Below are 24,219 nucleotides of genomic sequence, written 5' to 3'. Positions count from 1 at the left end.
ATTGGAAACATGAGGAATCCTGAGATAAAAAAGATTTATAAGAATGGATGGAGGGATGGCTAGGTGGCACAGTGAATAGAACACTAGCCATGTGTCAGGAGAACCTGAGTTCAAATGTGATCTCAGACACTTAATAATTACCTAGCTGTGTGGCCTTGGGCAAGTCACTTAATCCTCCACTGCCTTGCAAAAAAAAAGAACTGATGGAATGAAATAAGCAACACCAGAAGAATACCCAATGCTCAAAATTGCAAATAAATCTTTAAAATTAGGTTAATTTTAGGAAACTGACTAACCAACCCCCAAAATGAGGGCTGAGTTTTCATATAACAACTCCCAGCAAAGATGGAAAAGTTTAACAAACTGATTAATTATGAAATCCAAATATAAAAGTTGTTAGTGCACATTTTTTAGCCCAGATTACAGAAAAAGAGAGCCAGACATTAAGAAAAAATTCTTGGTCAGAAAATTTAGATTCAGGAGAGCAACAACTCCTAGCCATATACAGGTGGAGATTGTAGTTATGAAGTCAGGGATCCACCCAAAAAACCCTTTCCAGGGAGTGGTAGCATGGAGAAGACTCCTGGCAAGAGGACTAAGGCCTGGCTAGTAAAACCAGTTGTAGGGCTCAGAAAGACAGTCAGTCAATAAGTATTTATTAGGTACACTGGGGTAAGCCAGGGCTACAAAGAAAGGGGAAAAGACAGTGCCCCCCCCCCCCAAGGATCTGGGAGAGACAATAAACTAACAAATAAGAACAAATAAACTATATGGAGGAAAAATAGGAAATAATTATATTATATGAGTATAAATAGGAAATAATAAACAGAAATAAGACACTAGGTTGAAGAGGCATTGGGGAAGGTTTCTTATGAAAGATTGGAATTTTATTTGAGATTTGAGGGAAGCCAGGAGGCAGAGAAGGGAAAAATTTTGCAACCACCAAGATCTTTCAGGAAGGGGAAAGAAAGAACCCAAAGCACATGGGGCATGCCAACTGATAACATCATGGCGGCCAAGTCCCACATGCCATAATGTTTTGGCTAGCCACGGTCATGTGCCACTCTAATTGACCCTACTCACCCATGGTTCCTCAGCTAGATTGTCCAGCCTTCAGCTTCCAGCCTTGTCTTTTGGAGTAAACAAGAATCCTTATCCTATGGTATTTCTCCCCAATGCTCTCTCCAGAGGTGCAAGGCACAATCAAAATCACCAAGCAATGTCTATTCAGAATTGGGTTTAAAAAGCTGAGTCACTGAATTCCTCTCAAAGACCACAGGCAAGCATATGTCCATGTTGGCCAGCCAGTTCTGTTGCAGATAGGAGCAAGGGGAAGAAGAGAAATTCCTTCCCACAAACCACCAGTACACAAGTGAAAGGGAAAGTCCTCTAGGGCTTTTATCTCTTTCCCAATCATTCCACAAGGTAAATTCTATTTAATCATTCTCATTATCCATTTGTGTCCTGAGTGAGTGAGTGGGTGGGGAAAAATTTCTAAGATGAACCATGCCCCAAGGGCTCTGTAGGAATACAGGTCAAAGAATAGTAAGCAAGAGGCCAGATCAAGAATTTTAGCAAAATAATATTCCTGAAAAGGATGTTCCGATGTCAGCTGGAATACTTCTTATAAAATACACAGTTCTCCAGCTTGGTGTCTTGGCCCTTTCACATAGAAATGGCCCAAAGTCTGATAATGGTTAACAGTTGCAAAAGGGCCAAAGTATCCAAAAGGGTGTCAACCTCTAAATTCCTCAGACAGATCAAGGATCAGCCTCATCCCCACCATCCTAAAACAAATAATAAACTTAGCAGAATCCAGTAAGAGGCCAACCAAATCCCATATTATGTCTTGGTTCCCAGCTCCCAGTCCCTCATCTGGGGATGAAACCAAGTGGGGGCATCCTTTACTTCTTCTTTGGGATCAAGTCTGGCAATTTTAATTTCATTGCATCAAGTTCATATTTTTTTCTGTACTCTTTCCATTTACATTATTGTTCCAACTGTGTCTGGGTCACCAGGTGGCGCAATGGACAGAGTGCCAGACCTAGTGTCAGGAGACCTGAGTTCAAATCTAACCTAAATTCCCTTAAACTGAAAAAAATGATTTGTACAAAAGTTCTTTTCTAAAAACAAAATAGCATTTTCTCTCTCTCTCTGTATAATCCTTGTTTCTTATCACAAAAATTCTCCTCCATGGACTCTGCCTTGGTCCAGTTTCCAACCTATGGCTAAAATTCTTGTAGAGTTCTTTGTGTTTAAGGAAGATTTGCTTTTTGGTTATAATAATAGGGGTTCTCAAACTGGGGCACATGCAAGGATACAATACAGAGAATTGGTCCAATAAATCAAGAGGAGGAAAATTACCTTTATTCTCACTAACCTCCAACTGAAATTTAGTATTTACTTCAATTATAAATTGGAATTCTGAGAATGGAGGAGGGGGTTGGGCAGGATGGAGAAGGGTGGTTCCCTGACCTGCTCCAGAGACCTAAAAGGGTGAAGAAGCCCTGGTCTAGATGGGAACTTTGGTGCAGAGGGTGATGTGCATCTTCTGCTGAATTGTACTGGCTGAATGACTGAAAAAGACTTCAGGGGAAGCTGATTATCAGCACTAAACCACCAGTTAAAAACCAATTACTTCACAAACCTGATATTATTATCCAATACAATATTGCTCTATAAATTCTGGAATTTAAAACTTGGTTCATAGTTGAAAAATGGACATGTTGATCATTCCATTTGAAATTTAAATGTTACATAATTTAATGGTATTTTTTGACCATTTTCAAGGTACCAAACATTTAAGTGATGGTCTAAAGAGATCTGCAAATCTTTGTGTTGCTTTAGAAATGATAGCTATTATTATTAAATCATGAGAATAGGAGGTACCTGGAAAATCGAACAAGATATACTTTACTACACTTTACTATTGTAATTTTTTAAAATTTTATTTTCTCAGAAGAATCTTAAATTGTGAACTGTTAATTTGAGTCCATTAAACTTATGTAACAATCTCATAGAATTATTTATTTGGAATAATGTAAGTCCTGTAGCTTTCTACAAACAAATGAAGGAAACATAATTCAATGTTTCCATTACTTTTAGTTTTTTTTTAAAGTAACTGATCAATTTATACCAGTAGTGATGCACTGGCTCTATTTAGAATAATCATAATTGTCTGCATCAATTATTTACATATGAACAATTATCTACATATACATACTTGACTTTACACCCAGTGCTTCATTCACTGTGCCACCTATCTAAAACCAATGCAAATATTACCTTTAAATCTTTAATCATCTTTCTAATAAGATTAGGATAGAAGTAAGGTTTTCCATTATCACCAATATTATTTATTTAACCAGATATACTAGTTCTAGCAATAAGACAAGAAAAAGAAATTAGAAGAGGCAACATGGAAAGAAAACTATCATTCTTTGGAGACAACATGGCAGAACACTTAGAAGTAGGTACTTAAGACAACAACTCTAAAATTCTTTGAAAAGTCTACTTGAGGGGGCGACTAGGTGGCACAGTGGATAAAGCACCATCCCTGGAGTCAGGAGGACCTGAGTTCAAATCTTGCTCCAGACATTTAATAATTACCTAGCTGTGTGGCCTTGGGCAAGTCCCTTCACCCCATTGCCTTAAATAAAAAAATTTTTTTTAAAAGGTTGGACAACCACACTCTAGAGCTTCTTAACCTAGAGTCCATGAACTTAAAAGTTCTTTTAAAAAATAATGACTTTTAATTTACAGCTGAGGAAATCAAAGCTACCCATAGTCATATGGAAAAATTGCTCTGAATCATTACTGATTAGAGAAATGAAAATTAAAGCAGCTCTCAGATACCACCTCACACCTCTCAGGCTGGCCAATATGACTAGAAAAGACAATGATCAATGTTGGAAGGGTTGTGGGAAATCTGGGATGCTAATGCATTGTTGGTGGAGCTGTGAACTCATCCAACCTTTCTGGAGAGAAATTTGGAATTATGCCCAAAGGGCAACAAAAATGTGCATATCCTTTGATCCAGCAATGCCACTACTGGGTCTATACCCTGAAGAGATTACGAAAGAGGGCAAAAACATCACTTGTACAAAAATATTCATAGCAGCCCTGTTTGTAGTGGCAAAGAATTGGAAATGAAGTGAATGTCCTTCAATTGGGGAATGGCTTAGCAAACTGTGGCATATGTATGTCATGGAACACTACTGTTCTATTAGAAATCAGGAGGGATGGGAATTCAGGGAAGCCTGGAGGGCTTTGCATGAACTGATGCTGAGTGAGATGAGCAGAACCAGAAGAACACTGTACATCCTAACACCAGCATGGGGGCGATGATCAACCTTGATGGACTTGCTCATTCCATCTGTGCAACAATCAGGGACAATTTGGGGCTGTCTGCGATGGAGAGAACTGTGTATCCAGAGAAAGAACTGTGGAGTTTGAACAAAGACCAAAGACTATTAGCTTTTACATCATCACCACATGGCATGGAAACAATGTAGAGATTGTCAGACAGTCTTGGGGGGGGGGGATGGAAGGGAGGAGGGGGGGAAAATTGTAGAATATAGAGCCTTGCAAAAAATGATAGGCTCATATTACTATTGTATATAATTGGAAAACAAAATGTTAAAATGCCAAAAAAAGAAACCATTATCATATTATGTAATTTTATTATCTCTTATATTTGTTTTTTTCTCTTAAGGATATGATTTCTCTCTCAACACATTCAATTTAGATCAATGTATACCATGGAAACAATGTAAAGACTAACAGACTGCCTTCTGGGGGGGGTAGGGGGAGGGAATTAAAATTAGGGGAAGGGGCTGCTAGTTGGTGTAGTAGATAAAGCACTGGCCCTGGAGTCAGGAGTACCTGGGTTCAAATCCGGTCTCAGACACTTAATAATTACCTAGCTGTGTGGCCTTAGGCAAGCCACTTAACCCCATTTGCCTTGCAAAAAAAAAAAAACCTAAAAAAAACCCTGAAGAAAAATTAGGGGAAAATTGTAAAATTCAAAAATAGTCAAAAATAACTTGCCTTTGATGTAACTGGCTTCTTTTACAATTCAATGTATTTTATTTTCTACATTTATTTATTCACTTAATGATGTAATTGGGGTTAAGTGACTTACTCAGGGACTTATAGCTGGGAAAAGTCTGAGATGTATTTAACTAACTCCAGGCCTGGTGCTTTACCACTGTGTCACCCAGTTGTCTCCGATTTTCTGTTCTAAGAAGGGGTCTGTATCACTAGACTGCTGCCAGCTGGGCAGAGTGGACAAAGGCATGGTCTCAGAGGAGGGAGACGGGTCCATTTCTGCCTACCACATACCTTCCCTTTTCAGGGCTGGAGGAAAACACTCTAAGAAGAAGCCTTAAGACAAAAAACACTGGGGATCTCCTGTGGCATCATGAGCTTTCACATCAGGCCTTTCCGACTCAAATGCAATTACAAAGTGATGGATGTCATGCCTTCCTCACCCCACCTCATCCCCCATTCCCCAGGACTTTTTTTTATGTATCTTTAAATTTATTTTATTCTCATTTTGTACAAATGTTTTTTACATTAATAAAATATTCTTGTTTACAAGTAAACAAAATACCCCTCCTCCCCCATGAATATATATAGACTTGTTTGGGCGAAAAAAGTAAAGGGGAGAGAAAAAAATTAAAATAAAAAAATAATAATAGTAATAATTGCAGGTATGGCCAGGTGGCACAATGGATGAAGCACCAGCCCTGGAGCCACGAGCACCCGAGTCCATATCCAGCCCCGTAAACCCAACAATCACCCAGCCGTGTGACATGCAAGCCAACCCGATCCCCACTGCCCTGCAAAAAACAAAGAAAGAAAAAAAAGACCCAAAATAAAATAAAATAGTAATAATAGTAGGGGTGGCTGGGTGGCAGACAGAGCATTGGCTCTTGAGCCAGGAGCACCTGGGTCCAAATCCGGCCCCAGACACCCAAAGATCACCCCACTATGTGGCCCCAGGCAGGCCATCCAGCCCCACTTGCCCTGCACCCTCCCCCAAATAATAATAACAAAAAATGTGCTTGAGTCTTTGTTCCAACACCAACAACTCTGACATGGGTGGATCTCATTCTTAATAAGTCTATCACAAAAGTTATTTCCATATTTTTCCACCATTGCCATGGCTGATCGCAACTCCCTCCTTTCTTATTTCTCCACTACCATGTACTCTATTTTCTCTCTCCTTTCACTCTGACTCTGCTGTAGGGTCGCTGAGTGGCGCAGCAGACAGATCCCTGGTCCTGGGGCCAAGAAACCCTGAGCCCCAATACCACCCCTTAGGCCCAGAATCCACCCAGCCCTGTGGTCCTGGGCAGGCCTTCCATTCCCAGCCCCTTGCAAGAAGTAAGAAAGAAAATGTGTTATATCTGGCCACTCTCCCCCCATGGTCCATCCTCTCCTCCTTTATTCACATCCCCACCCCTTCCCCCTGCTCCCCCCCTCCTTCTTACTCCAGATGTCTATACCCCATTGAGTATATTTGCTGTTTCCTCTCCTAGCCATCTCTGATGAGAGCAAAGGTTCCCTAATTCCCCCTTGCCTCCCCCCTTCCATATCATTGCAATAGCTCATTGTAATAAAAAAAAAAACTTATGTGAAATATCTTGGACTATTCCCCCTCTCCTTTTTCTTTCTCCCATTCCATTTCCCTTTTTTTTCTGTTGACTCCATTTTTACACCATATTTTATCTTGGAATTCAGCTTTCTCCTATGCTTCAACTATAAAAGCTCTCTCTACCTGCTCTATTAACTGAGAAGGTTCATATGAGTATTATCAGTGTCATTTTTCTATGCAGGAATACATGCAATTCATCCTCATTAAGTCCCTCATATTTCTCCCCTCTCCTCCAATCTCCATGCTTCACCTGAGTCCTGTATCTGAAGATCAAACCTTCTGTTCAGCTCTGGCCATTCCAAAAGGAACCTCTGAAATTCCCCTGGTTCATTGAAAGTCCATCTTTTTCCCTGGAAGAGGACATTCAGCCTTGCTGGGTAGTTCATTCTTGGCTGCATTCTAAGCTCTCTTGCCTTCTGGTATATTGTATTACAAGCCCTACGAGCTTCCAATGTAGCTGCTGCTAAGTCCTGTGTGATCCTGACTGCAGCTCCACTACCATTTGAACTGTGTCCTTCTGGCTGCTTGTAATATTTTCTCTTTGACTTGGGAGTTCTGGAAGTTGGCTATAATATTCCTAGGGGTTGGTTTTTTGGGATCTCTTTCTCGGGGGGATCGGTGGATTCTCTCCATTTCTATTTTGCCCTCTGCTTCTAGAATATCAGGGCAATTTTCCTGTAGTAATTCTTTGAAAATGATGTCAAGGCTCTTTTCCTGATCATGACTTTCAGGTATTCCAATAATTTTTAAATTATCTTTCCTAAGTCTGTTTTCCATATCAGTTGTTTCTTCAATGAGATATTTCACATTTTCTTCTAATTTTTCATTGTTTTTTTGTTTTGAAGTATCGATTCCTGATTTCTGTTAAATTCATCAATCTCCCTGAATTCTATTCTTTGTCTGAAGGATTTATTCTCCTCAGAGAGTTTTCTTATCTCTTTTTCCATCTGGCCAATTTTGCTTTTTAAAGCATTCTTCTCTTCAATAACTTTTTGAACTGTTTTATCCATTTGACCTAAGCTGGTTTTTAGCATGCTATTTTCTTCAGCATTTTTTTGGATTTCCTTGACTAAGCTGCTGACTTCATTTTCATGTTTTTTCCTGCATCTCTCTCCTTTCTTTTCCCAGTTTTTCTTCCAACTCCCTCATTTGATTTTCAAAGTCTTTTTTGAGCTCTGTGATAGCCTGAGCCCAATTTCTGTTTTTCTTGGAGTGTTTAGATGCAGGAGCTTGTGCTTCCTCATCTTCAGACTGAGTATTTTGGTCCTTCTTGGGCTCATTTGCAAAATATTTCTCAATAGTCTTCTTTTTGTTTCTCTGCTTGCTCATTTTCCCAGCCTGGGCCTGGTTTGGCGTGTTTCTTGAGCTTTTGGGACACTCCCACAAGGGTCTCAGTGTGTGAGGCTCTGTCCTTCCTCCTGGTCTGTGAATGACCATAAGCACCTCCCTCTGCCACAGGGCCCGCCCCTGCTGTTCTATGGGGGGGGCCTAGACTGCGATCAGGATCTGAAAGTGGTCAGAGCCCCAGAGTCCTGTTCCAGAGGCAGAGGACAGAGCTCTTCACTCCCCTCCCTCAGCTCAATGGGCTCATGCCCTCGGGGCTCCTGCTTACCAGCTCCGCCTGCTTCTGTTTCCTGAATCAGGGCTGGGGAAAGACCATGCTGCTCACTGTGTGCCCTGAGGGCTGGGCTCCAAGTGCTCTAGCAGAGGTCCCCTGCTGTTCCCCCACTTTGTGCCCGGTGCTCCTCGGGGTGCAGCTCAGGAGACTCCCCTGCTGCTGTGAGCTGAGACTCCCAACGCCCTGGGGCTGCCTCCGGGAGGCTGAGGTTCTTTGGCTCTGGCAGGCCACCCCTCTGGCAGGCCGCCTCTCCAATCCCGGGGAGCAGAGCCTTTCTGTTCTTTTCCAGGTTACCTTGAGTAGGAGAACTGCCTCACTGGGACCCTTTGTGGGTTCTCTCTCTCGAAAGTTTAGTTAGAGTCCTTAGCTGATGAATTTTATCAGAGAGCTCCTAAGACTGATCCCTTCTTGTAGCCATCTTCGCTCCGCCTCCCTCCCCAGGACTTTTGCTATGGGGTTTTTCTTCTTGAAAATGAATACAATTGGAATTCCTGACCTTCATGTTAAAATTAGGCTCACCACATAGGTGGTATAGTGGTTAAAGAACCAGGCCTGGACTCAGGAAGGTTCATCTTCCTAGGTTCCAATCTGGCCTCAGACACTCACTAGCTGGGTGACCCTAGTCAAGTTACTTCACCCTGTTGGCCTCAGTTTCCTCCTCTGTAAAATGAGCCAGAGAAGGACATGGCCAACCACTGTTGGTTCTGTCAAGAAAATCCCAATCAATATATAGCATTGGAAACAATGTAAAGATGATTAGACTGCCTACTGTGGAGGGTGGGAAGGAAACTGTAAAATTCAATAAAAAAAAAAGAAAAAGAAAATCTCAAATGGGGTTACAAAGAGTCAGAATCCAACTGAAATGAATGAACAACAGACATTATATTTTAGTTGCATGGCAGATGTTTTATCATGGGATGGTGAGCAGAGAACATTGCAGGGAGTTAACACCATGAGAGTTCAAGAGTAAGCCTGCACCACCTGAGCGGCATTTCAAGAGATCCACCAAACCAAGGAACAGTGAGATTGGGTCATTTCCTGGGTTTTAGCTCCAACTGACCCTGTTGGGGGTAAATAACACTTTGGAGTGAGCCAAGCCTCTCAGAGGCCTTTGGATGTAGAAACAGACTCATAAGAGGATCCCTCCCTGGCTTGGCTGGAAACAGGCAGAAGACCCCTCCCTACCTCCAGAGCCCCATGGAGATTCCTTCTGGGAACAGTCTCCTCCCTCTGGTCTTGCACAGTTAGATCATCCCCTCCCCTCTTTCCCCTGGGAGCTTGACAGATCAAACACCCCAATACCTAGACCTCTGAGGCTGGGGGGGGGGGGTCTGAATCTCCACTGAAATTCATCCCATTCTCCCTAAGGTGGACAATGAGTGACCTGTATTGTCTCCCACAGCTCCTGAGCAAATTCATAAAAAGTCTTGGTTTCAAAGGGACCCTTTTTGTATGTGTTCTCTCACAATTCTGACATAGGACCAGGGTACAAGAGACCCCTGACTGGGGGGCTTTTAGTCCTTCTGGGGGGTCCCCTATGGTAAATAGCTACACTCACTCCAGGGTACCAGAGACCCTTGAATGAGGAACTTTTAGCCCTTCTGAGGGGAGGATCTCTCCAGTAAACAGCTACAATACTAGTAAAGTAACATTCAACAACTTTCTATAGCAATGTCTACAAAGATTGGGCTTTTATGGAGTTTTAAAGGTCTGTCTTAGATATCTCCTACAGGAAAAGGTTCTTGAGAAGGGAGTCGATGAATGCAACTCTTCCAAATCCCCATGATTTGCTTGTAGAGCAAGCTTGCTTTTGATAAGAGATAAAAGTCATTGAATAGTGGGGCTGTTCCATTCCATAAGGTGGGGGTTATGAGAACTATAATCACTTTGCAATATTTTGACTAACAATCCCCCTCACGCACCCAAACTGCAACAGAAGAAGAAGAAACAATGTACTACACCAGCCAAGTACACAGTCGTAAGGACCACTATTGTCCTTGGATGTGAGACCCTGGATGTCTGTGCCAAAGGAGCCATTTCAATTTCTTTCATATCTCTAAAAGTACTGGTCCCCTCCCTTTGTCTCCTGCCCTTGAATGGGAAGTGTCTTCTCATTCTGATAACAAATCATGCCAGCTGCCCTGCCAATGTTCCTCCAGAAGCTCCCCCTTCTCCTTGGCTGACCCTGGCCGCGCCTATGAAAGGCCGCTGCGGGATGCTGCTAATTATCTGTATGTTCAAAGTGGGCCTGACAAGCCAAACAGATGGCAGCTCTCCCATGCTCTGGTCATGAGCAAGGCCAACGCCCAGGCTGGCTAACCACCAAGAAGCTTCAGCCGTGACCTTATAGAACGGCACTGTTCAAGTTTTGTGGTACCGGGTGGTGGGAAAAAACAATGGAAGAGAATTATTTGTAAATTCTAAGTTCCCTTACCCAAAGGAGATAACCTCTATAATCCTGAAACTTTTCTAAAATGGTAGAAAAAATTGTGTCATCTCTGATGGCTTCCATGTCATTTTTAATTAAAACAATCCAACAACCTTTTTTTTTTAGTTTTTGCAAGGCAATGGGGTTAAGTGACTTGCCCAAGGCCACACAGCTAAGTAATTATTAAGTGTTTGAGGCCGGGCCAGTGCTCTATCCACTGCGCCACCTAGCTGCCCCAACCTTTTTTTAAAAATAAAACTTTAAGAAAAAAATCTTTGATTCCTCTAATAACTTAGATGACTCAGGAGACAGAGGCACAGGCAGGTAGACCTGAGTTCAAATTTAGCCTTAGAGAAACAGTAGCTTGAATGACCCTTAGGCAGGTTGAGGTTGTTTTACTTGTAGAATAGGGATGATAATAATATCATAGATTTTCAGGGTTGTTGTGAGGATCAAATGAAATAAGATTTTAAAAATACCATGCAAATCTGAAAACTATGCATTATAAATATAAATATACACACACTCTTGGTTATATGTATGTGTGTATGCAAATCTAAACACACATTCACACACACACAGTAATATTATTATTAACCAAATCATAATGAAAAGTTACAAATAACACCACAGTGCAAGAAAAAATGTCCTGAGGGTGTTAAAGTTTGTTCTAACAGTAGTGAGTTCCCCATCAGGTAGAGGAGAGGTATCTTGTCGACTTGCAGAAGGAATGACTCCTGCTCAGACACAGGTGAGAGTTTGGGACTATTGAGTTTCCTCTGGAGCACAGTTTAATCTTTCATCATCACAGTTCAATTTGAGGGCAATAACCGCCCTTCCCAAAGGGGATATATGAAGAACACTGAGAAAATAAATTTCTACGAACTTTAAACAATAGAAAAAACAAATTAAAAACAAAAATAATCCTAGCCTTTGAAACTTATTTAAAAAAAGGCCCGGTTTGTGAAGATTCCAACCTGAAGTATATATATATTTTAGGGAACTTTTTTAGCATAAAATGAATTTTCAGTTTGCTTCCATTCAATTTCTGGAGAATTGGGCAGACTGCTGCCCTCCAGGTTGCTGGTGCACATGGCCACTTGAGGAGCAGACTTTGGATCTTTGTCCACTCAAATGTCATACTATGCGCCGCTGCCTTAGAAGGGTGGCTGCCCACTCCCTTCCCTTCAGGCCCAGAGGTGCACTGCAGCATGAAGCTTTTAACAGGTACAAATCTGGGTGAGGAGGTAACGAGGTGGTCAATAGGGGATGGGGCATTGGACTTAGAATCTGGAAGACTCATCTTAATGAGCTCAAATCTGGCCTCAGACACCAGCTGTGGGACCCTGAACAAGTTTGCCCTGGTTTCTTCATCTGTGAAATGAGCTGGAGAAGGGAATGGCAGACCCCTTGTAACTCTGCCAAGAAAAGCCCCAATGGGCTGATGTAGACTAAGACAAGACTGACAAAACCCAATAACAATCTTTTCCTCTGAGTCATTGTTAGATCTTTTGATTACTGTGCCTTGAGGCCATTTCCTGCATAAACTCTGTGGTTTTTAATGGTGTGATTTTCATTTTTTTTTGAGAATTCCCATGTCAGAATTACAGCAGAAATGATTGCAATGAAAATGTATAAACAGCACCAAGACTTTAGGGACATCCTATATTAGAGGAAGTTTTCACAGAAGCCAAAAAGAAATAAAAAATCTTCAAATGAAATTAAACATTAGAGGGGAAGGAAATCCCGATACTGGATTAGCTATAAATATTCTGCTTGCTGAGCTGGGTTAATACACCTCTCCCAGTTCCTGAGAAGCTGCCAGACTCAACAGTGGAAAGAGATGAGGTCACATCCCTGATGTCCTTTCTGAGAAGGCAGAGTACACCCAACCGAAACCCATTTAGTAAAAAAACCCATTTAGTTTTATGGATGAGTTCCTCTGAAATGGTGATATGATCTAATAACAGGCTGTTGTTTCTGCATCTCCCAAGGGTGAAGTCGTGACCTGCCATCAGTTGTACATGAGCATGGAGTTGTTTTGTTGACCCCTTCAGTCTCTGGCCAGGCCACTTTTGTCCCTGTATTAATCGATCCATCAATCCATATCTAGATAGCTAGCTAGATGGATGGATGGATGGAAGGACAGAGTAGGCAGATGGACAGATGGATGGAAAGAGATATAAATGGATTGATTGGTTGGTGGAGAGGGAATGATAATGGATAATCTTTTTTTTTTTTTTTAGGTTTTTGCAAGGCAAATGGGGTTAAGTGGCTTGCCCAAGGCCACACAGCTAGGTAATTATTAAGTGTCTGAGACTGGATTTGAACCCAGGTACTCCTGACTCCAAGGCCGGTGCTTTATCCACTGTACCACCTAGCCCCCCCACAATGGATAATGTTTGACAAAACAGATCAACCAACTTAAAATCTACCCTTACAGCATCCTCCCCAGTTTCTCTACTCTAGTTCAGACGCTCATTACTTCTCAGCCTCCAAGGGATCTCCCTGTGTAATTCTCTCCCTTTGCAATCCATCCTCCACATATCTATCAACCTTCTATTCCTTCAGTCTAGGCAGAACCACCTCAATCGAGAAGCTCCTGGGCTTCCTATTACCTCTCCTGTACAACACGGATCCTACTGGCCTCCATGGACTTGGACACAGGGCTTCCACTCCCATGCAATCATTCTCACTGGCCTTCCCTCATGCCTGCTGCTCCACATCTCCCCTCAGGTCTCAATCTAAGTCATCCTCACTCTCCAGCTGCTGGGGCCTGCCTTATGTTTATATAAAGTTGACGACTACGCCTATGATGATGATGATGATCACTATGGGTGCTGCTCTTCAATCAATTCCTCATGATTGCATTTGGGGTTTTCTTGGTAAAGATACTGCCATTTTTTGTTATTTTCTTCTCCAGCTTATTTTACAGATGAGGAAACTGAAGCAAACAGAGTAAAGTAACCTGCTCAGGGTCACACAGCTAGTCAGGTATCTGAGGTCACATTTGAACTCAGAACCTCCTGACTCCACTGCGCCACCTGATTATCTCTGCTCTCCAAAACTACCTTATATTTGTAATTTCTTATAATTTATTGTAATTTCTTATAATTATAACTACTGATAAGATAATTATATTATCTTATAATTATAAATTATTGTAATTTCTTATAATTATTATAGCAAGCTCTTTGAGAAAACAGGGTCTGTTTTCATTTCTATTAATTGTATCTGCAGTGCTTAGTACAGTGCACATGCATGATAAGCATTTAATCAATCAATGCTACTGGATTAGGGGCAACTAGGTGGCGCAGTGAACAGAACATCAGTCCTGGAGTCAGGAGGAGCTGAGTTCAAATTTTGCCTCAGACACTTAAAAATTGCCTAGCCGTATGACCTTGGGCAAATCACTTAATCCCACTGCCTTAAATAAATAAAATTTAAAAAATATATTGTTAGATTAGACTGTATTGATTCAAGTAAGCAGAAAGGAGGGCTATGAGGAGCCAGGACTTTGGGGGGAGTCAGAAGAGCAGTTTAGGCAGGATGAGGATAACACAAGAGGGGAGATAACTTGTGAAAGACCGAAGACTGACCAAAGCCCAAGCAATGAGCAGCAGCATCTTCAAAAGCCCAGGAGTGAAACAGAGGAAGCTGCCACCTCTGGGCAAAGAGACAGGAAAGGACAAGGGAGGGCAAGTACATCATCAATAAGACACATCATCAAGAATAAAACATTTGTTAAGCATAAAGAAGGGGGGGGAGGCAGAAAGGGATGTATAGAACAACTTGATATTTCTTTAAAAATTATGTATCTGGGGCGGCTAGGTGGCGCAGTGGATAAGAGCACTGGCCTTGGAGTCAGGAGTACCTGAGTTCAAATCCGGCCTCAGACACTTAATAATTACCTAGCCGTGTGGCCTTGGGCAAGCCACTTAACCCCATTGCCTTGCAAAATCTAAAAAAAAAAATTATGTGTCTGGTTCCAAAAGGTTCACCTTTTTCATACAATACTTTTATAGGTGTTGCTTTACTATCACAGAGGGAACTAATTGGTTGCAAGAAATTACCAATGAGGACTGAAGAAGAATAATAGGCTAACTCTGAATGATGATAATAAAAATAATAGCTATCATTTAATTGGGCTTTCTAAAGGTTGCAGAGTACTTGACACTTAACAAATAACTCATCTGATCCTCACAACTACTAAGGAAGGTGGAAACCATTTCTATCCCTATTCTATCCTCAGCTTCTTCTCTTTCACCCTCCAGCTTCTGAAGATGCAGTTAGTTATCACTTGAGTTTTGGTCAGAGTTCTTTGGCCTTTCAAAAGTTTTCTCCCACTGTGTATTATCATCATCCTACATGGGGAAACTGAGACAGTAGAGGGTGATGTGCCCAGGGTCACTCAGCTGTCAAAAGTCTGAAGCTGGATTTCAACTTAGGTTCTCTCAGGTCTAGATCCAGGGCATTATCTATAATGTTACCTAGTTCCTATGGTCCTTCCAGATGTCAAGTCATAAGTGTATATATTATAGAAAATAGTTTATAAATAAGATTATTTTTATGTTTATATATATATAGCTTAAATTGCACATATATATATATATTACTATTTAGAGAGTTTATATAAACATGAAATTATACAAATGGCTTAGAATTGCACTACCAAAAAGCCTTAGTTCAATTCTAAGCCATTTGTATAATTTCATGTTTATATAAACTTAAAGCTATACTAAGATTTTGGGGACCCCTGGATTTATTTTCATCCAATTTTTTGTTGTCCTATTACCATGGACAAATGTTAAGGTCATGGGTTAACTATAGGAATTGATAGTAAAAGCAGTGGATTTTTTCATTTTTCTTCCATTTGCATCCGTCAGATTTCTAAGTGTCACGAAGGATAATAGTAAACAAGATAGAAAATGAAATACCTACTTCTAGTCATAATCTGGGAAAATTGTTCTGCTTGACTATTCATATTCACTCCAAAGGGTTTTGTTTTAGTTTTTAGTTTTTGTTTTTCACAAAGGGGGATGGGAAGAAGAGAAAAATGCTTGCTAACTGGAAAAAAAAATGCAACATCAAATTAAAAACTTCTCCTTCCACACAATCAGCCACTTAGCAGACAATAATGCACAGTATTATGTAAACACTGCTCTCCCTGTGATTTTGGTCACATCACACTTTTATTCACAAAAATCCTCAAGCTAGGAAAGGCAGAATGAGCTAATTTGCCTCCAAATGAAGAGTTCACCAACTTTTCAATGGTTCGGAGAATATTAATTTCAATTCTCTAAATCCTTCCCTCATGCTGGTTGATTTTTCAATTCAATGTTGTTCAATGTAATTTAGATTCAAAAGTTCAAAGCAGAGGGACTGGGGGCTCCTAGATCAGAACATGCTGCCCCATTGAAGGGTTTTCTACAGATATGTGTTATTTTGATGTCATGCTCTATAAACCTAATTCTCTTTGTATTAAATCAAACAGGTTAAGCTTTCAAGTTCAAAACAAACTATGGTCAAGTATTCCTCCCCCTTCGGAACTAGATGGTACATTGATAAAAGTTAATCACTTACACATTTACAAGTCACTAAACATTATCCAAAACAGCACCTACTAAGGTTTTAAATATTATCTCCCCTCCTATCTGAGAAGACCCCAAACTTTTTGTGATTATTAAAAATAATTATAGGATTATAAATTGGGGGGGGGGTCCTCTAGACCACCTCTCTTATATCTCAAATGAGTAAACCAAAGGCCAGAAAGGAGAAAAGAGAACCCATTCTTTTTTCACTATATATCATGGCATCTTCCTCTTCTGAAATCTTGCTTTGGAAGTGAAAGGGGGAAGTGGTTTTAAGAGTTGGCTTAAAACTGAACTGGGGGGCAGCTAGGTGGCACAGTGGATAAAGCACTGGCCCTGGAGTCAGGAGTACCTGGGTTCAAATCTGGTCTCAGACACTTAATAATGACCTAGCTGTGTGGCCTTGGGCAAGCCACTGAACCCCATTTGCCTTGCAAAAACCTAAAAAAAAAAAAAAAACTGAACTGGAAGAGGTGGAAGGTCTACTCTCTCTAGACTTGGTGAAGATTATTAGTTTAAATGGATAAAATTGCTAATTCCTGCTCCCATTAATGGGAACGTAGCTATCTGGTGAATCAAAAATTACTGTCAACAATTATGCTGGTAATGAAGATTTTTGTTTTTGTATCTCACCAGGTAGATGGGATTCAGTCTGGGAGAGTCAGAATGGGGTATGATCATTTCATGTTACAATGATATATATATATATATATATATATATATATATACTTTCCTCTTCATGGATGGTCACAATTGGGAAGCCACAGGTCCATATCTGCTTCATAGTGGGGAGTGCTCTGAGCATCAGCAAGCAGGGTAAGATAGAGATTATGAAACAAATAGAACAAGAGAATATTCTAGAAATGACATAGATTTTTACATAGAATTTGACAAGATCTCTCATGCTTCCTAAATTGACAGCTGAGAATAAAATTAGGTAAATTTAGAACAGGAGGATGGATGGATGGACCCAAGGAGTATTCACATGAGATGGCTTGGAAAGACTTCTCTAGTGGAAGTGGCCATAGTTTGATCTCTGAGTGCCCTGTAATCACAAGAGCTCAGGGGTGGAGGGGAGAGATGAGGGGTGAGTGTCAGGGCAGATGAGATCTAAAGGAACATGTGGTTTCCAGGGAGGACACAATATAGAGAAAATGTCTGTGATGGCTGTGCTGAGGGTCCTCCTTCAGTGGAAGTGCTATGCCCTCCAAAAACATCAACTGAGGCAAACAGGGGTTAAGTGACTTGCCTCGGGTGACTCAGTTAGTAAATTGTGTAAGGCTGGATTTGAACTCAGGTCTTCCTGCTTCCAAGGCAGCAGATCTCTGTTCATTTGGCTACCTTTTTCAGTAATTTGTATAAGGAAATGCTCATGTGGGCTGGCAAAATCATGAATTTTTTTTAAATTAAGAATAGAGATGGGGCAGCTAGGTGGCATAGTAGATAAAGCACTGGCCCTGGAGTCAGGAGTACCTGGGTTCAAATCTGGTCTCAGACACTTAATAATCACCTAGCTATGTGGCCTTGGGCAAGCCACTTAACCCCATTTGCCTTGCAAAAACCTTAAAAAAAAAGATAAAGAAAAAAAGAGTAGAGATGACAGATTCTTGGCCAGAAACAGCACAAGAGTCCTTATTTGCCAGGTATCGTATAATAATGAAAAAGGTTTTTAACTAAAAAGGAGGGAGGGGGAAAAACTGACCTAGATAGCAAAAAAGAGGGGCCTCAGTGAAGGAAGAACAGCAAGGAGCCAAGTTCACAGGAGAAAAAAATTCAGATAGTCAGTAAAATAAGGGCTTTGGCCTCAAATGTCAAATACTCAAATTTAGAGCATCAACAGCAACAACAAAACCTAGAAGACCAAATACAAGGAGGCAATTTTAACCTCCTAGTATTAGTGGCTTGGAGGCGGAAGGGTATATGTAATCCAGCAAAGTAAAACAAAATTAGGGGTAGGGGCGGCAGGGTATATGAAGGTCTATTCCCCCCCCCCAATTAATGGTCTCAGTTTTCAATCTGCCCAGTCCCTTGCCTCCTATTTCCTTGCCAACTGATCCTTTCAGACTCTCCTGCCATGGATTATTGCTCATTGGTGGCACCTGTTATTTGTCTTGGTCCCTTGACATTCAAGAATTACCTTATGCAATTCTTCTTGCTGAGAATCTGGGCTATTGAATGGAAAAAATATAATTATGGATCTTGCAACAGTCAGCAAACCTACACTACATCCCCTTCACAGGGATGAGAAGGAACCCAAAGTTTGGAAGAGGAGGATAATGAAGGACCACTGGATGAAGGAGACAGAAGCTACCTTGGGAAACAGATCACATTATATTATAGTTGACATGAAACTGTAATGATGGGTGACCCATGGTAGGAAATCTTGATTGAGAAAACGGTGGAGAGGATTTGGGTAAAGGTCATGGGGGAAGGAACAAAAGTGATATATACTCCAGGCTGCCTGGAAAAGAAAGAATGAATAGAAGAAGAACGTGGCACAGATTTTAGATTAAGTAGGGATAGGAGGTTTCATTTATCCAGATATTTTGCTGAATTTTCTTTGAGTTAACAAGCAGATCATATTTTGACTTGTCTTAGTGCCATCAAAAGGTTGTTGCTGAGTTATTTCAATTGTGTCCAACTTCTCATGACCCCATTTAGGGTTTCCTTAACAAAGAAACCAGAGTAGTTTTCCATTTCCTTCTTCCATTTATTTTACAAATGAGGAAACTGAGGTAGTTAAATGACTTGCCCAAGTCACACACACACACACACACACACACACAGCTAGTAAGAGGCTGAACTTGGAAAATGAGTGTTCCTGACTCCAGGCTTGGTGCTCTATGCACTATCACCTCAAAAGGCAAGAGGAAATAAAAGGGGAAATTCTGGTCAAGATTGGATTCTTACAAACAAAGAGAAATAGACTGCTGGGGTAGAAATGATGGGAACCCCAGGAAGGGATCACTCCTAAGCCATGACAATAGATAAGCACCCTTAATTCAGAGACAGTATATCACAAAGGTTTCAAAAGAAAGGTAGGATCCAAAAAAACTAATACTCAACAAGGAAGTCAACCTAGGAGGGATGGAAGGTACTCTAGAATGAAATTCTAAAGACATAGGAAGAAGACAATTTTACTCAAAAGAAAAAAAGACTGATGAAAAATCATCATGAACTCATCAACTAACTTAAGATTCTAAAAAATTACATCCAAAACACTATTGTTTTATTAGAAATCAGGAGGCATGGGAATTCAGGGAAGCCTGGAAGGATTTGCAGAACTGATGCCCAGTGAGATGAGTAGAACCAGAAGAACACTGTAAACCCTAACAGCAACATGGGGGTCGATTACCAAACTTGATGGACTTGCTTATTCCAATAGTGCAACAATCAGGCACAATTTTGGGGTAGCTGGGATAGAGAATACCATCTGCATCCAGATAAAGAATCGTGGAGTTTGAACAAAGACCTAAGACCTTTAATTAAAAAAAAATTATCTTATTACATAATTTTGCTATTTCTCATATTTTATTTTTTTTCCTTAAGGATATGATTTCTCTCTCATCGCATTCAACTTAGATCTTTGTATACCATGGAAACAATGTGAAGACTAACAGACTGCCTTCTGTGAGGGGTAGGGGAAAATAGTAAAATTCAAAATAAATAACATATTTCAAAAATACATCCAAAATATAGAAGCAAGTCCAAATAATCAGATCCTGTAAAAATATTATCAGAAATGTCAAAGAACAGAATGAGCTAGTAAGAGAAGATAAGGGTAACAAAAAGTGGCTTTTGGTTATATTGACATAAAAAGGAGGCTCAACAAAAGGATAAGATCATTGTCTGGAGTGGATGGGAAGATAATGTAAAACAGAGAAGGCAGAGCTGCTCAGGAATTTTAGTTTTTCTCTCTGTTGGGTAAGATGACAAGACAGAAATGACTAAAATTGGAGCGGATACCCAAGATAAGAGGATGAATCCAAGTCACCTGGCCCAGATGAATTCCATCTTTGGGGCCTAAAGAACTAGGGGCTGTGATGGTTAAGTTACTAATATTTGAAAGATTGTGCAAAAAGGAGAGAAAGCACAAAATTGGAAAAGGGTGCATGTCGCAATTTTCAGAAAAATGCTGAGAAAAGATTCTACCTGTGAGCTTGGTTTGGATCATCTGGTTCATGAAAAAGAGGCTTCATCTTTTGAGTTGAAATACCAGTGAGTAAAGGTGTAGAAGAGTTAGTTAGCACTCCCAGAAACACTGCAGCAAAGATAGAAAAGATACCCTGGGGCTGCTAGGTGGCAGATAGGGGATTAACTTTCTATTTTTTCAAAGTAGTAGATAGAGCACAGGCCCTGGAGTCAAGAGGACCTGGGTTCAAATCCAGCCTCAGAGACTTAATAATTACCTAGCTGTGTGACCTTGGGCAAGTCACTTAACTCCATTGCCTTACAAAAACCCAAAACAACAACAACAACAACAACAACAACAACAACAAAAACAATAATCTAGAAAACCAAAGAATAATAGCAGTAGGCTCCTCCAATCTATCCTCAGACCTTTGCGGGAGGTCTGAGACCACTACAATCTACAACAACTGAGATGATGGCATCAACTCCCTGTTGGGTACTACTCAAAAAGGAGTCTGAGACCTAATGAGGTCAACACCCTTCATGGGGCAACAGGAGAGAAGGCAGCAACCAGCCCCAGGTGAAGAGTGGGCCTGGCCTAGTCCCAGCCACCATATGCAGAACTGCAATGGCAACCAGAATTCAGATTTCAAAGGAACCAAGGCCCAACCAGATCTGAACAAGAAAGGGGTAGCAACTGGTTCTGGTACAAGGCCTCAATCCAGAAATTGAGGTGGAAAATAGCAGGAAATTGTAGACAACATGAAAAAATGCCATGGTGGGTAAATCTAGAAGAAGAGAGTGACTGTGCCAAAAATACAAGTCTGAGGATCAAAGAAAAGAATAGCTTAGCCATAGTGACAGTGGCAAGAAAATGTAAAGCAAGACATAAAGAATATTCTTTATAAAAATATAAACAAATAATCAAAAAGATTTCATTGCTCATAGCTGGGCTAAGTCAATATAATAAAAATAATTTTCTGCTCCTTTCCAGTTGTGTCTACTTCTTTGTGATCCCATTTGGATTTTCTTTTTTTTGGGGGGCAAAGATACTGGAGTGGTTTGCCATTGCCTCCTCCAGCTCATTTTGCCAATGAGGAAAATGAAGCAAGAAGGGTGAAGTGACTTGCCCAGGGTCACATTGCTAGTGTCTGAAGTTTTCTTGACTCTAGATCCTATGCTCTAGCCACTGTGCCATCTAGCTGACAAATAAAAATAATACTACCATTTAAATTAATTTCTAGATTCTGCAAGACAAACTACATAGGATTACTCTAAAATTAAAGAAGATAGCAACAAAACTCAACTGTAGAAAGATGTAAAAAATAAATCATGCAAACAGAGGCAAAGAAAAAGATATAACAGTACCAGATATCAAATTACATTACAAAGCAGACCTCATCAAAACTACCAAGGGATTAACTTTCTATTTTTCAAAGCGCAGGAAGGCTGATCAGTGGAACATATTGACTACTAAAGACTTGGAAGCAATCACATGCAGTAGCAGGTGCTCAAAAAACTCAAACTGATCTTGGATTTCATCATTTCCAGAATATTCTTCAAAGAGGCAGACGACCATCTACCTAAGACCTGTCCAAACTCTGAGACTCTCTTGTCAGTACCTGCCCAGGTCACCAAAGGGTTCTTCCAATATGCTCAAGCCTTCCTTTCTCTCTCCTAGCACCATCTTCTTTCTTGCTATGAGAATGATAAGAAATGTTTCTAATACTGAAGCAAGACCAGGGAATCAGAGGATGAATATAGGAAAGTGACACCCTCCTTTAAAAGTGCTCCTGGGGGGCATCTAGGTGGCTCAGTGGATAGAGCACCCACCCTAGAGTCAGGAGGATCTGAATTCAAATCCAATCAGACATTTAATAATTACCTAGCTGTGTGACCTTGGGAAAGTCACTTAACCCCATTGTCTTACAAAACCAAAACCAAAACAAAACAAAAAGTACTGCTAGGAACATCAGGAATAAGCAAGAGTTAGCAAGTAAGCCAGGCCTCTCCTCTCCCCAACATACAATGGTTCCTCTGAGTTAAAGTTCCTTCCTGGCTCTAGGCTTCAGATAGCTCTCACCCATCACTGCCCCATGTGCAACACATTGTGTAGGAAAGGAGGTACAAGTCAGGAATTGTTACTGTTCTCTTGATCACATTTTTAAAATTAGGTTCAACCTCAGACAATATAAAATACCTGGAAGTCTATTTGCCAAGGCAGACTCAGAAACTTTTAGAAAACAATTATAAAACACTTCTCACACAAATTAAATCAGATTTAAATAACTGGGCAAATATCAACTGCTCATGGATAGGTAGAGCTAATATAATAAAAATGACAATTCTACTAAAACTAAACTACCTATTTAGTTCTCTACCAATCAAAATTCCAAAACATTACTTTAATGAATTAGAAAAAGTTGTAAGTAAATTCATATGGAGAAATAAAAAGTCAAGAATATCCAGGAATTTAATGAAAAAAGTACAAAAGAAGGTAGCTTAGCCCTACCTGATCTAAAAATTATATTATAAAGCATCAGTCATCAAAACTGTCTGGTATTGGCTAAGAAATAGAGTGGTGGACCAGGTGCAATAACAGGAAATGATTATAGTAATCTGCTATTTGATAAAACCCAAAGAGTACAGCTATTGGGATAAAAACTCACTCTTTGATAAAAACTGCTGGGAAAACTGGAAGTTAGTATGGAAGAAACTTAGATTAGGACCAACACTTCACACCCTATACCAAGATAAGATCCAAATGGTTACAGGATTTAGATATAAAAAAACAATACTATAAGCAAACTAGAAGATCAAGGAATAGTTTACCTGTCAGATCTATGGAAAGGGGAGCAGTTTATGACTAAGGAAGAGATGGAGAACATCACTAAAAACAAAGTAGATGATTTCAATTACATTAAATTAAAATGCTTTTGCACAGAAAAAAACCCACTGTAACCAAGATCAAAAGAAATGTAGTAAATTGGGAAAACAATCTCTACAACTAATGTTGCTGACAAAGGACTCATTTCTAAAATATACAGAAAACTGAGTCAATATATATATATTTTTTAAAAAGCCATTCCCCAACTGACAAATGGTCAAAGGATATGCAAAAGCAATTTACAGGTGAGGAGATCAAAGCAATCTACAGTCATATGAAAAATTGTTCTAAATCATTATTATTAGAGAAATAAAAATTAAAGCTTCTCTGAGGTACCACCTCACACCTCTCAGACTGGCAAAAACAACCAGAAAGGATAATGATCATTGCTGGAAGGATTGTGGGAAATCTGAGACACTTACATTTTTGGTGGAGCTGTGAACTCATCCAACTTTTCTGGAGAGAAATTTGTGCATACCCTTTGATCAAGAATACCACTACTGGGTCTATACCCTGAAGAGATGATGTGAAAAAGGATAAAAACATCACTTGTACAAAAATATTCAAAGCAGCCCTATTTGTGGTGGCAAAGAATTGGAAACTGGGTGGCTAGGTGGCGCAGTGGATAAAGCACCTGCCCTGGAGTCAGGAGTACTTGGGTTCAAATCTGGTCTCAGACACTTAATAATGACCTAGCTGTGTGGCCTTGGGCAATCCACTTAACCCCATTGCCTTGCAAAAACCTAAAAAACAAAGGAAAAACAAAACAAAAAAAAAGAATTGGAAATCAAGTAAATGTCCTTCAATTGGGGAATGGCTTAGCAAACAGTGGTATATGTATGTCATGGAACACTATTGTTCTATTAGAAACCAGAAGGGATGGGAATTCAGGGAAGCCTGGAG

General features: G+C 40.3%; 1 protein-coding gene across 14 annotated transcripts in view; it reads right to left on the bottom strand.

Annotated features, from left to right (window-relative positions):
• Positions 1 to 24,219, bottom strand: part of RUFY3 (RUN and FYVE domain containing 3) — a 125,222-nt gene that overhangs the window by 53,271 nt on the left and 47,732 nt on the right. Inside the window, exon 1 of one of the 14 annotated variants that reach the window (XM_074228407.1) lies at positions 1,084 to 5,948. The exons of the other annotated variants lie outside the window; for them this stretch is intronic. Within the exon in view, the coding sequence (XP_074084508.1) occupies positions 1,084 to 1,087 (4 nt within the window). The 5' untranslated portion in view covers positions 1,088 to 5,948. Of the gene's footprint in view, positions 1 to 1,083; positions 5,949 to 24,219 lie in introns of those variants that run through there. 14 annotated transcript variants of the gene reach the window in all.

Source organism: Macrotis lagotis, chromosome 3 (genome assembly GCF_037893015.1).
Source record: "Macrotis lagotis isolate mMagLag1 chromosome 3, bilby.v1.9.chrom.fasta, whole genome shotgun sequence".
Taxonomy (NCBI): Eukaryota; Metazoa; Chordata; class Mammalia; order Peramelemorphia; family Peramelidae; genus Macrotis; species Macrotis lagotis.
The sequence above is the reverse complement of the archived record's forward strand: the minus strand, read 5'-3'. Positions and strand labels throughout refer to the sequence as shown.